Below are 13499 nucleotides of genomic sequence, written 5' to 3' on the forward strand. Positions count from 1 at the left end.
ACAAATTCTCGGTAGGGAATTTAATGAAAGCCGCGACCGAGAATCCACAATTCTCGGTCGTGACACGCTTTCTTCAGAAACTCCTTCCCTTCGTTCGAAGACCAAAATGATGCTCCCCCATTCTCGGTCGAGAATTAAATATTCTTGGTAAGAGCAGAAAATCTGTATAAGCCAATTGCACACTTTCGTTTTCGACGAAACACGTTCGTTCGGGTGGATAAAGATGTCCTTTCACAACGGATACGATCCTTCACAACGGACACGACACTTCAATCAAGACTCTTCAACATCTATAAATAAAGAGTTGATGGAGAGTTGAAAAGATGTAGAAGAGAGAGATTAGTATAGAATTTATGCAGAAATTCCGAGTCAAGTGATTCAGAATTTAGTTTTTCATTTCTGTTCAAAACAATATGATGTACACACATTGTTTATTCAATAATAACAAACACAGTAGCGTTTAGACATTGTTCATGTTTAGTTTTCATTTTGGTAGTAGATAGACCAGTCTCTATTACGAAGATTCAACGAGAAGATTGAGTAGAGGATCCGCCCTGAGTCTGACAAACTCTAACGAAACCCAAGGAAAGGATTGACAACCCGTTCACTTGCAAGTCGTGAAATGTTTTCATGCTCCTTGTTCTCTGTAAACTTGTATCAATTTATATTTCATCTAATAAAGTCCGTTCTATTCGATAGATTTTTATGCAGCACTTTGGTAAAGAATCCGAAATGGACTGCTGGTGTTTTCATTAAAACGTAGTTTAATTCAAAATCTTTACAAGGAAACTTTGTTGAACAACTTAGACAAATTTCTATCTCGAAAGAGTTTTAATTTGGTTAAGGTAGCGATCTAACACGACCGTAGGAGGATTGAATACAGTTCAAAGCCTAAAAATTAGAGGTTCCGTCATTTATTTCATCGTCATAATTTATACAAAGTTTAAAGTTGTTTTCTTTGCTTAATGCAAACGAATATATTTGTTTACTTTTCTAAAAAGTACTAAACGTTCCTGTCTTGCAAATTCATTCTTAAATCAGAATATTTTCTAACGTCTTCATACTCTAATCTAATTCTCACTCTAGCAATTTCAAAACCAAATCCGATTTAACGATTTTCCTTATTATAAATCTTAAAAGTATATTTAACCTATTCAAAATAAGTTTTTGTTAAAAAACGTTCCCTGTGGGATCGATATCTTTTATTACTACAAGCGTATACCGTGCACTTGCGGAAATCGCTTAACAAATTGGTTTAAATTTGATAAAAATCGTATGAAATTGGTTGAAATTCGTTTTAAGCTGGTTTGATGTTCACACCTCTCTCTCTTCTTCAAGTTGCTACTGGTTCATTAGTTGTCTTCAACAATGGTAATAAACACATTATCTTTTGCGCATGCATCCTTTGCAATCGTCGCATCAGTCCATGGTACGTTCTCTAACTGGTTTTTACTGTTAGGTAGATGCATGCATGTTTTGCAGTGCTTTTTTCAGTTCGTCGTTTTGGATGTGTTTTGTTTAATAGGATTGTTGGTTGTATCGATTTCAAATGTGAGTTTGGCAGAGGCATTGACAATTCGGGAAGCTCACTTGGGCGAAATTTCAAGGTCTTCAACATCCTAATTTTATCTGATTGTTATTTGGTGGTTCATTCAATTAATGTAAGCTCTCCTAATCTTTTAGCTATAAGGAATGAAGCTCATTGATGTTACTTTGTCATTTATTAAGAGAAAAGAGAATAAAACTGCTTATTCTTTAGCACAATAAATAATTTCGAAAATAATTTTTGGACATATTTAACCACAAACTCAACCATTCATCTTTTATATTGTTTTTTCCCTATTTTTCCTTAATAAATAATATATTTGTTTCAAAAATAAAAAATAAGAAAAATCCAACATTATTTATAGTACATGAAATATATCGAAAATTAATCAAAAGTTATAATTTAGTTGATAATAGACTAAGTTTGTGAAAAGAGATCTCAAGATTTGATTTTCACTAATTATATTCGGTTGGAGGGATGAACAACTTTAACCGTGGCTAAATCTCGATCATGATTATCTATATTTGTGGTTAAATATGTCCAAATTTTAATTCATGGGTCAATTTGACAATTGACGAAAGTACATGAGTGAACTATTGTTTTTTTCCCAAAGATCTGATAAACCGTCCTCACTAGGGATGGCAACGGGTAGGGTACCTGCGGGTAATGCCATTCCCAAACCCTTACCCTTTTATTTTTTAATTACCCGTACCCGTTCCATTACCCTAACGGGTATACTTTTTGCATCCCATACACTTTCCATTTAATTCGCGGGTACTCGCGGGTACCCTTACCCGTTAAGAATCAAGAAATAAAAAAAAATATTACAAGTTTAACAAACTATAAATTTAATAAATCATCAATCTAAAAATTGAATAAATTGAACCTTAATTAATAAAAATAAAGTAGCTTAATGGTATCACTCAATTGTTGAAAAATAAATGGTTGGGGTTTAAATTTCATGTCTTACATCTAAAAAACAATGATATTTATTAATATAATTTTTTTTTTATGACGGGTAACGGGTACCGGGTACCCTAGGGGGTATTCCCATATCCGTCCCATTACTCTAACGGGTAATGATTTTGATCCCATACCCATCCCATACCCTTTTATACAGGGTACGAGTAGTCCTATTAGGATCGGGTAGTGCCCGGGTACCCGCGGGTGCGCTAGCCATTGCCATCCCTAGTCCTCACTCCTTGGGTATAAAAAAGAACCTCGGATAGCGTAATTTAGGTTTTGAGGAACCAAACTGAAAGAGGGAGCCAAATCAAAATCTTGGTTCCGCCAATTCTCGTCGCCGAACAAGCAAGCATGGCAAACAGTAACAGTCCGTATAAATTTGATATATTATCTCCAAGTTATTAGTGTCGCAGGAAGACTAAGGCTATAATTTAATTTAATTTTATTTTTTTTGAATTTTTGCAGCAATGGCAAAGTCGTTCCTTCAGGTTGCGGCGGCTGAGGAGATTGCTCCCCCCCTTCGAGTAGTTCAGATGGAGGGACTGGTACTTTCTCTTTTCCTCTCACTATTAAACGTCGAATAGTAACCCTACACTATTATTGTATATTAACATTCGATAAACAGGTTATTTTGAAGATTATTAAACATTGCAAAGAGTTTTCTCCGGCTTTGGTCACAGGCCAACTTCTTGGGCTGGATGTTGGTAGCGTTCTCGAAGTCACCAACTGTTTCCCTTTTCCGGTACTGGAAATCTCTTGTTCTTTTGCTTAATATTTAATGATCTCTCTCTTAATCAGTTTCCTAATCATTTGCAGATACGGGAGGAGGATGAAGAGATCGAAGCTGATGGTGCCAACTACCAGCTTGAAATGATGAGATGCTTGAGGGAGGTTAATGTTGACAATAACACAGTTGGGTGGTGAGCTTTGATTTATTCCCTTTTCAAATTCTTTAATTGCTGCACATCCTCTGTCTTGGTTGCTGCTTTTTTGTTTTAGCTGGCCATTGTTTAAGCAGTTTTATGCTCCTTGTGTTGCACTATGAAAAGTTCTCATCATTGTCGTGATCCAGATGAAAGGAGCATGCTGGATAGTCTCTGATCCATTATTCTTTTCTTATTTTCAGGTATCAATCAACATTATTAGGTTCCTTCCAAACAGTGGAATTAATAGAGACATTTATGAACTACCAGGTATTGCCTGTAGATTCTTTTTCCATCTGAATGTGGTACGTTGCATGCACTTTTTACTGCTGTTTTTGCGTATTTAATACATATTTTTTTGTCTCTTAGCTTGATATTCTTGGCTGGGATGTGTTAGTAAGATGTGAGAAAAATCGAAGAAATGGAAATATTTTTAGTATGTGAAAACTTAGGAATCTTTATTAGAGGGTAGAATCTCATTTAAGATTTATTTGCATGTAACTCGATGAAAATCTGAAGTAGCTTTTCTTTTGCATAGAAGGGAGATAAAGGTGAGTTTGTAAGCTTTAGCGAAGTGATGGTTAATCCTTGGTCCTGTTAGTTTTGCTCTTCCAAAATCCATTTGTTTGAATTGTGTTCATCAAAGTTTTGTGCAAGATATTAATAAGAAACTCACAAGCTTAAACACAACCAAGGATACAAACACAAATCAACAATGCTTAGGTGTTAGGAATATAGGATTGAGATCCTCTTAAGCTAAGTTTAAACGTTAGAGGTCAAGTTGTAATCTCAACCATTAATTACAAAATCAATGGTTGAGATTTAATAGTTAAAATCTGGAAATTATTTATCAATTTATTGAAAAATTAAATCTCAACCTTTTAGTTTGTAATTAATGGTTGAGATTTATAAAACTTGACCTGTCAAATTGAAGCCTAACTTGAGAGGATCCAAATCGTGAGGAATATAACTTCTATTGATGATTCTCAACTGTGTCAGCGAGTAACAACACAAAGAGAAGAAAATAATTGAGAAAATGAAGCTGGGAAATACCCCCCTTCTCCTAATAGAGATCTAAGATAGACCCCAAAACCAAAATTGTATTTCAAAACCTGTTGTCCGTTTCCACCTCTAATCTATAAATAAATCCCTTGCTAATATCTTACACCCTACGCTTACTAATGCCAACTAAGACTTAACTATGTCTCTCTGGTTGACTTTTTTGGTTAATCACATTCTCTATCCCATATCTTCTTGGTACTTATCAGATCTGAAGTTGCATTTGTGATGTTAGATTCCACCTTGTACATCAAGTTAGTTTTGGGCTAATATAGTTGTTATCCATTCATAAGTTGAGTCCCCGAGAATTGCTATGAGTTGTATGCTACTGGCTTTTTAGACGAGCCTTTGTCAAATTAGCATCACCAGACAAATTTTCTCTATATAATTGTATGGGAATTTACATATGAACCTAAGCTTTATGTATCTGTTTTAATGTGAAACATCCAATAGCTCCTCCCACCAACCACATAATATTTTGTTCAAGGTATTGTTTTTAGTATTATGAAAATTATGAGGTAAAATGTGGTTATTTAATCTAACCAAGGATGTGGTTTGGAATTTCAGAGAAATAATTGCAAGAAATCATGGAATGTCTCTTCTGCTTGGATAAAACTACCATTGTAATTTATTTCTTGTATAACATTCGACAGAAGTAATGTTATGGCAAAGTTGCATTTATCATTTATTTATTTTTTAGTTTGTGGGGGTGTTCAAGTTTATTTTGAATTAAATTTCATTGATTGTATTCCATTGCCTAACATCTTATCTTACATGTAGTTTTTGATTGTATAAAGTTGGGACGTCATTTTGATGTTTCAGTCGTTATTGGTGATTGCAGGAAAATATTAGTCGATGTGTCTGTATAATTTATGATCCTTCAAGATCTAATCAGGGTGTCTTGGCTCTCAAAGCCTTGAAGCTTTCTGATGCTTTCATGGATCTGTATCGCAGTAATAATTTCACTGGGGAGAAGTAAGGATATATCTATCTCTATTAATAGTAATACTGTCCAGTGTAAATTTTATAATGTAATTTCACTTTGATGTCTCATTTTCTCCTACAGGTTGAGAGAGAAAAACTTGTCCTGGGTGGATATTTTTGAGGAAATTCCTGTGAGCTTCTAATCTTGTTATACCTATTTTTCTTTTTTCTTATGAATAAACCTATCACTGTTTTAACTGGTTAAATATAGTCTATGTTGCCCGGACACGGACACGGACACGGTATCCGACACGGACACGGATACGGATACGGGAAACGTTATTTCTATAAAACACAGGACACGGATATGTGGGGGACACGTGTAAATATTAAAAATATTGGGGCACATTTATAAATATTAAAAATATATTTATATATATGATTTTTTTGTAATATAACTAAATAATTAGGAGCCCTATTTATATAGATGGATGGAGAAGTTTGAGAGTTTTTGTATTAATTAGGAGTTTCTTCTGGCATTAATTCCCCCTGTCCTTTGGAGTTCCGGCTCTCCAAATCTATCAACTATAACGACGATCGGTGAAGTTGAACGGCTGTAATTTGAATTTGAAGAATCGCAGGTTTTAATTTGACATTTGAAGAACCGCAGGTTTTTTTTTCCTGGGACACGCGTATCCTTTACTGATATGCGTGTCCAACTTTCCGATATTACGGACACGGCCCCGACACCGTGTCCCTGGCGTTTCCGGCCGTGTCCGTATCGGATACGTATCCGACACGGGATACGCTGGGTCTATGGCGTGTCCGTGCATCAGAGAATATAGTATATTTTAAATTAGTGAAAACTCTGAAATTAGGCTGCATCATTTGCACTTGATATAAATATGCCCTTTTTTTGCATTGATAGATCAAAGTTTCAAATTCTACGCTTATTAGTGCCTTCATGACTGAGCTAGAAGCTGATTCACCTGTCACCCAAGTAAGTTATGTACTGTTTCTGAAAGGTTATTATAACTATAAAAGCGTATTTCTCCTTGATGAATTTCCCTTGATTTCTTGTATTAGTGTGACTATGATCGTTTGCAATTGTCGACCAATCCATTTATGGAAAGAAATGTTGAATTTTTGGTTGAATGCTTGGATGAATTGTCCGTTGAACAACAAAAGGCTAGTCTTCTTCCTTTTAAATATTCCAGGTTTGGTGGCCTATTCTTATAATGTGGAGAATGTCTTCTTTTGCAGTTCCAGTTTTACTATAGGAACCTTTCACGCCAGCAAGCTCAGCAACAAGCATGGCTTCAGAAAAGAAGGTAAAATTTTAACTAGTACAGGAAAATGCTCTTTGTTAGTGATGTTGTTATGTGACTATTTTATTGGTAAAAAAACTTTCTTTGGGAACGTAACAAGAGAAATAACAGGGGAACAGCTTGGAAATTGAAAATATTCATTTTTCTGCCCTTGTTCTGGATTGCCCTTTATTTAATTATTTTTCAACCATGTACCTTAGACCTAAGTAGTCTTCTTGTTTCATTCGTTAAACCTTGTAATTTTTTTAAGATTTCCAAAAGGATTTCTTTTAATGTTTTTTTGAGTAGCATTTTAGTTATATAGACCATCTCGTTTTACAAAACTAGCCAACTTGAACCTACATTGCACCTGATACATAATGAATTCTGACTCATTGAGCATGGTTCTTATATTTTCTTAAGAGCTCCAAAAGGATTTCTTTTATGTTTTTTGAGTAGCGTTTTAGTAATATAGACCATCTCATTTTACAAAACTAGCCAACTTGAACCTACATTGCACCTGATACTTAATGATCTCTGACTCGGTGAACATAGTTTATATGAGTTAAAGTATATGTTTGTAAATAGTTAATACTGTATAAAGGTTTTATCTATATTGATATTATGAGGCGAATTAAAGTTAATTATAACTTAAAAATATATGTTGTATAAGCATATTTTTTTTTTTGGCATGAAATAATGAGAACCGGTGTTTGGGACATATTTAATACTTACTAGTTATAGTTTAAGTTCATAAAAATGATGCATTGTTTCTGGGACCCAGTAGTTGTAATATACTGATATTACTTGTAACTTAATACTTACACTAATGCTAAGAATATATCTTTGTGAAAAAAAATTATAATTATTTGTCATGTTCTTCTGTTATACCATGTTACTCATTTTTTTAACCCTTCAATTTTATATTTTCTGTCTATTACCTAATCTGTTGTTTCTTGTAGTTCTATGTATTATGGGCATAATGAATAGTATTGAAGTGTCTGTTACACTCACAGTTAGAAGAGCGCGAGAAAGTGTAACAATGATATTTTGATTGATAATGTGAAAGTTATTTTCATTATTAATATGTGACATATAAAATAATCTGGTATTCACATTATTTCTCTAATATGTTTTTTCTAGACCAATAAAAGGATTACATACATATTTGTAGCCTACTCGGGAGAAATATCCCAAGTGTCATATTAATGTAGCAGACATGTAAACTTTTTGATCAGAACTTTGCATATTGTGTTCTATTTCTGATTTAGAAAACTCACATGTAACAGAATTTCAAAATGCGATTTTTTTTTTCAAATTTTAACATCATTTTTAATGATGAAAAACACAACCCCAACAAATGTCTCCAAAATTTTTCTTTCCGACCTCAAAAACTTGATCCGAAAACTGTACTCATGAGACAACTGTAGAGATCATTGTTGAATCATTGAATGTCTAAAAGAGCAACCATCGTAGAGAACATGAGCGTAGAAAATTGTTTATTTTAACTCACCTGAATACGATAAAATGATGTGTGATTTCCTTGATTTTTGATTTGACCACTACTGGGAGTGAACACTTGCATGGGCATGGCAACAACTAATTGAGAGAATAAACTTGCTTTTCTGATTGGTTTGTTTATGTTTGCTATGGAGGCAACATTTCCTGTACTGTTAACTGCTTTTTCTATTATTGTCACTCCTTGTCTGGAGCATGTGTTGTTGGCTATGTCTGAAAAAACATGGTTGTTTGTTCTAGCTGTCATTTTGTTTATTTATTTGTTTTTAAGGCCATTTCCTATTCCACTGCGTTGAAGAAAACCGAAGACATGGGTAACAAAGTAGAGATAAGAATGTAATGGAACTGCTGAACCTGGGATTGACGTGGTTAAGTGGATTATTAGTGTCTTGAGTCTTTCCCCATCACCAAGCCGGTGACAATAGGGAAGTGGCAGTAAGACCAGTTTTAGTTCCCAGTAAGGTCTTAAGGACTCCTATTTGTACCTCTATTTTTTTTTTTCTTTTTTTGTCTTTTTTGGGTTGTCTTTACATTCAGTATAGGCCCTGTTTGGGAATTAGCTGTTAGCTGTTAGCTGATTACATTAGCTGTTAGCTGTTAGCTGATTACATTAGCTGATTTGACTAGCTGCTGTTTGGTAAAAATTAGCTGATTGATAATAGCGGTTTGTGCAAAAAGACGAATAAGGGCATTAATTTTGACGCAGGAGAAGAGGGAGTCTATCTATTAGGGTTAAAGAAGTCCATTCATTTTAATATTCCAAAACGCTAATTGAAAAAGCTCTATGAGCTTTTTCTAAATTAACGTTTTCATCCCAAAACTCTCTTCCAAACCTCTCTCAACCAAACACTCCAATCAGCGGTTTTAGTGGTCAAACCTCTAAAATTGGTCAAAACCGCTCTTTTTATCCCAAAACGCTCTTTACCAAACAGGACCATAATGGATCCTATTGGGTTTTAGTTTGTCAATTTTGTATCATGGATCCTATAATGTGTGTAGGTCAGAGAACATGGCACGTAAAGTTGCAGGAGAGGAGCCTTTGCCTGAGGAGGATCCTTCAAACCCTGTCTTCAAGCCAATCCCTGAGCCATCGCGGTTGGATAGCTTCCTCATCACCAATCAGATTTCTAACTTTTGCAACCAAATAAATGGGTATGTTCTTACATGTTAGGATTGAACAGATTTTGCTGTTAAACATAAGAAAAAAAACATTTTTCTATTTGGCTATGTCTGCTTAAGTGGGTGGTTTTGTTAAATAACATGTCTTTGATAGGAAGGTCATAATAACATTTTCAGTACAGATTTGCTAAGAAAATATAGTTTTACAAATACAATGATGTGTGTGAGAAGTTTAATGTTATTCTGCCATATTTTCAATTGCCTTGCCTGTGTGGGAAAATTGAGTGGTTGTTGTCTCATTACATACCATATAATAATGCAGGGTTGCTGGGCAGAGCTTCAGCAGATTGTACTTAATGAAGGCATTACAAGAATGATGTTTGTTTGTATTCTGTTTTGGAAATGAGAAGTTACAGAGAAGGAAAGCCATGGATTTCGTAGGAAATGTACTGTAGACTGTTGAATTGAATATTATGTTATTGGAGACCGTCCTAGAAGAGTGTTTTTAGAGATGGCTTCTTCACTCTGGTAGTTGTAAGGAATAGGTTTATCTGATTACTCTCTGGCTTTATAATTAAATTTTAAATTTTATTCAGAGTGAAATTATTTTATTATATGAAGATGTATACAAAGATACAACATAGGGAACTAGTCTTGGAATTGGAGGATCGGAAAATGGGTATCTTCCCAAATATGACATTCCTTGTGACTACCATCTCATGTTTTATGAAACCTTCATCCGAGCAAGGTATATAATACCTTTTGATTTTATTACGTGCATCTTCTTCAAAATTGGTAACATTAAAAAGATAAAAGAGAGGTGGAAAAGCTGCAACAGGAGCTGAATATGCGCATACTTAGAGAAGTTTTGTTTATGTGACAAACTAAATGTTAGTATATATTTCAGATTCTTTGTACATTTTCAAGGGGCATTTAAATGCAAAGAAAATATTATTGGCAACCATGTGACAATGCTACATTATTGGATTGGTTGCTTACTAAAAAAAAAAGAAAAAGTGAGTAAAAATGGGAATTATATTATATGAATGGAAGATGAGGTTGATTTTTGTGGTTGGTATACAATTGAGAGAGAGCATGAGAAAGAATAACTTCAGGAGTGGATATTAGAGTTGCAGGAGATTGTTGAGGAGTTGTATCACAGCTATGAATGGGTGGTTGAAGTCTAAGCATATCCACTTCTCCATCAGTTTTCATCATGACCACACTGCTTGGCAATCTCTCTTGAAAGAAAGCTTTGTTCTTCCTAAGATGCCTGTGAATGTGATTGATAGATTAGAAAATGGAGTGGATGCATATAATACTAATAAGAAGCAATGCAATGCAGGCACCTATCAAGAACCACAAAGGAAGCATGGAGATTAGTGGTCTGTTCAAGAACAACAAGCCTCAAGGGGTGTCCCATTGCCACTTTGATGCAGGGAAGTACCTGGAGTGTAGTAATTGAGGTTGAGAAGAAGAAAAGAAAAGGAAGGAGAAAAACGAGAGAGAGAGAGAGAGAGAGAGAGAGAGAGAGAGAGAGAGAATATACCCCTTTCTGGTGACATAGGTGAATCACCTCCCGAATCTTGTGATGCTTATTAGTAGTAGTTTTGGGTTTGGGTTTTAATGGTGACAAATCCCCAACATCATATGTCCAAACATCTAACCAAGTCTTGCATGATACTAGTAAAGATATATGAATAAATTATTTAGGAATAGTAAGAAGATATTATTAGAATACAGCAAGATATTAGAATGAATGCTTACAAGCAAGGGGTATCCATGGCATGACACCAAGAAGAGTGATGGTAGAGTAGTGAGTAGTAATGAGATGATCAAGTGCCCATTGAAGAGGTTCTAAAGAGAAGCCTTTCAAAGCATCCATTACTATTACAACATGCTTATGCCTATGCCTATCTATATCTCCAACTGCCAATCTTATAATATTATTACTGCCTTCTTCTTCTTCTCCTTCTCCTCCTCCTTTAATACAGTCTATCATTTTCTACAACACCCAATAGAGGCAGAAAGAGAGAAAGGCTTGTTGTTATGTTAGCCATTAATAAATAGGGGAAGGGAAACTCTTCCTTGGCCTTGTTATTGATATTATCAAATGATGGATGGGATGGGAATTACAAGGACTCTTCACCCTAGAAATCTCCAATACATTCACCATATCAATACAAAATGTTTTGGATTTCGAATTTCTAAAACTAAACAATTTTTTAGGAGGTTTTCCACCTTTTTCCTCAATTTCTAAAATATTTTATTTAAATATTTTGAATGTTTTTATTTTCTTATTTATACTTTATATTTAAATTTAATTCATAAGTAGATGAATGAGATTCTAATGGCCTCCAATTAACCAACCATATGCATGCTCCGAAATGTTTTTCTTAAACATATTTTAATTAAACATGTGACCGTTTTCCAAGTATGGCTAATAACCATCCTGTTGCATTCCACTGTTCTATCTTGTTTGAGTCCAACATTTGATATTAATTGTAAGGTGAATCCAACACTCGTTGCCTGCACGTATGAATTATGTGTCTAAGGCCATGCCATCATCTCTAAACCAGAAGTTGTATGGCTTGCATTTCTAATTTTTTTTTCATTTTTGACTCCTCTTCTAATGCTTTTAAATCACATAAAATGATCTTCTAAAAAATCACATAACACCGACCAAGTAATCTAGAGAGACAAGGGAATGAAAATACAAATTTATAAGTGAGCAGATTAGTCGTGTAACAACAATTGGATTAGAAGTTTGTACAAAAACAATTAAATGAGAGACTATAAAAGTTTTTTAGTTACTATTTGATATCATACAAAGTGATATTATACATGTGGCATCATCACAACCCTCTATGCTGAAGCAGACCTTCATATTCTTTGGAAGCTTCTATTTTTCTATGAGGGAATATTCGAGAATAACTAGAAATCCACACGACAAAGGACTTCTCATAGGACAAGACTCCTAAAAGAAGAAGGATATCCTAAACCCAAAAGGAATTCTAGTTAACGAAGGATTCAACCTAACACCTATATATAGACATGTATACCAAAATAGACGGAGAAACCAATCCAAGGAATGAAGTAGAAGTAGGCAACGATCTCCTAAAAAACCATCGATCGATCGTAACAGGCATTCAGATAAGAGCAAACTGAAGGAGGAGGATGAAGACAAGCCACTTAGGAAGAAAGATGTATACGAGCTTCTTAGAAATGAGGCATTAGATAGACCTGACACATTCTATGGGTATTCAACCCTATATGACACATGCACACTTTGTCTAAATAAATTCAGTCGATGCTCAAGGGATTCCAAATCCCTACTTTCAGCCAGTACGGATGCAGTGGAGAGATCCAATCAACCATCTCAAAAATTTTAGGCGAATCATGGAAGCTACTGCTGTTATGGTCACATTACTTTATCACCTTTTCCCCCACAACTTTGAAGGGGTTAGTGGTTTTTTGGTATGAGAAATTTCTCCCCGAGTCTATATACAACTTCAATCAAATGACTGGATCTTTCGTAGACCACTTCATAACCTCCATATCGGAAGGGAAGAACATGCAAGATCTCAATCGAACGGTCCAAGCCGAAGGGGAAACTTTGGCCCAATTTATTGAGAAGTTTCAGACCATGGCCATCCAAATCAAGGAGTTCAACATCGATAGAGCCATTAATGTTATGGCAAGTAATTGCCGAAGCTGAGCACTTCGCCAAAGCATTATTACATCCAGACCTATAGACTTTTAGGAGCTAATGAAGCGAGCAACAAGCTACACTAGGTGGGACGAGCACAAACCTAACCTATTACTTAGAAAATATTTAGGCTCCGTCAGCGACAAACCATCAAGGGACAAGGATCAAAGGGATAAAAATCCTTAGATGCCTCGGGAGCCGATGTATAAGCCTAAGCTCACATTTAACAATCTTAGGAAAGAGACGCTCTTCTGGGTGGAAGATAATAAGATACGGATCGAATAGCCACCCTAGCTCAAAAAGAGCCGAAGCAATGGGAAGTACTATTACTTCTATAAAAGTGAGGGCCATGAGACCGAAGATTGCAGCCAGTTGATCACAAAATTAGAAAAAATGGCCGAAAGTGGTAAGCTTGGTCGGTTTCTCAA

At 35.0% G+C, this 13499-nt stretch overlaps 2 protein-coding genes across 3 annotated transcripts; one reads left to right on the forward strand and one right to left on the reverse strand.

Moving 5' to 3' along the window:
• The first annotated feature begins 2732 nt into the window (after window positions 1-2732).
• Window positions 2733-9976, forward strand: LOC136218535 (eukaryotic translation initiation factor 3 subunit H). Of its 2 annotated transcripts, none has more exons than XM_066005470.1 (12): window positions 2733-2879; window positions 2978-3057; window positions 3138-3254; window positions 3329-3432; window positions 3639-3705; window positions 5336-5469; window positions 5561-5609; window positions 6347-6418; window positions 6505-6606; window positions 6682-6749; window positions 9243-9395; window positions 9685-9976. In XM_066005470.1, exons 1-12 carry the CDS (start codon window positions 2864-2866, stop codon window positions 9737-9739), a joined length of 1017 nt encoding a protein of 338 aa, XP_065861542.1. In that variant the 5' UTR covers window positions 2733-2863; the 3' UTR covers window positions 9740-9976. The 2 variants fall into 2 exon arrangements, with proteins under 2 accessions (XP_065861542.1, XP_065861543.1); XM_066005471.1 differs by having other exon boundaries at window positions 2793-2873.
• A 223-nt stretch (window positions 9977-10199) lies between these two features.
• On the reverse strand, window positions 10200-11362 carry LOC136218536 (uncharacterized). Its single transcript, XM_066005472.1, has 4 exons — window positions 11130-11362; window positions 10912-11045; window positions 10712-10809; window positions 10200-10635 (listed from the first exon to the last, which is right to left on the reverse strand). Exons 1-4 carry the CDS (start codon window positions 11245-11247, stop codon window positions 10401-10403), a joined length of 585 nt encoding a protein of 194 aa, XP_065861544.1. The 5' UTR covers window positions 11248-11362; the 3' UTR covers window positions 10200-10400.
• Window positions 11363-13499: the final 2137 nt, after the last annotated feature.

The sequence above is a fragment of the Euphorbia lathyris genome, chromosome 2, assembly GCF_963576675.1.
Source record: "Euphorbia lathyris chromosome 2, ddEupLath1.1, whole genome shotgun sequence".
NCBI lineage: Eukaryota > Viridiplantae > Streptophyta > Magnoliopsida > Malpighiales > Euphorbiaceae > Euphorbia > Euphorbia lathyris.

Coding starts and splice junctions, on each gene's coding strand:
- LOC136218536 (XM_066005472.1), bottom strand. CDS start 11,247: ATGGATGCTTTGAAAGGCTTCTCTTTAGAACCTCTTCAATGGGCACTT. Junction 10,810..10,911: donor ACCTATGTCACCAGAAAGGG/GTATATTCTCTC, acceptor ACTACACTCCAG/GTACTTCCCTGCATCAAAGT. Junction 10,636..10,711: donor TCCTTTGTGGTTCTTGATAG/GTGCCTGCATTG, acceptor TCACATTCACAG/GCATCTTAGGAAGAACAAAG.
- LOC136218535 (XM_066005470.1), top strand. Junction 3,058..3,137: donor TAGTTCAGATGGAGGGACTG/GTACTTTCTCTT, acceptor TTCGATAAACAG/GTTATTTTGAAGATTATTAA. Junction 3,433..3,638: donor GACAATAACACAGTTGGGTG/GTGAGCTTTGAT, acceptor TCTTATTTTCAG/GTATCAATCAACATTATTAG.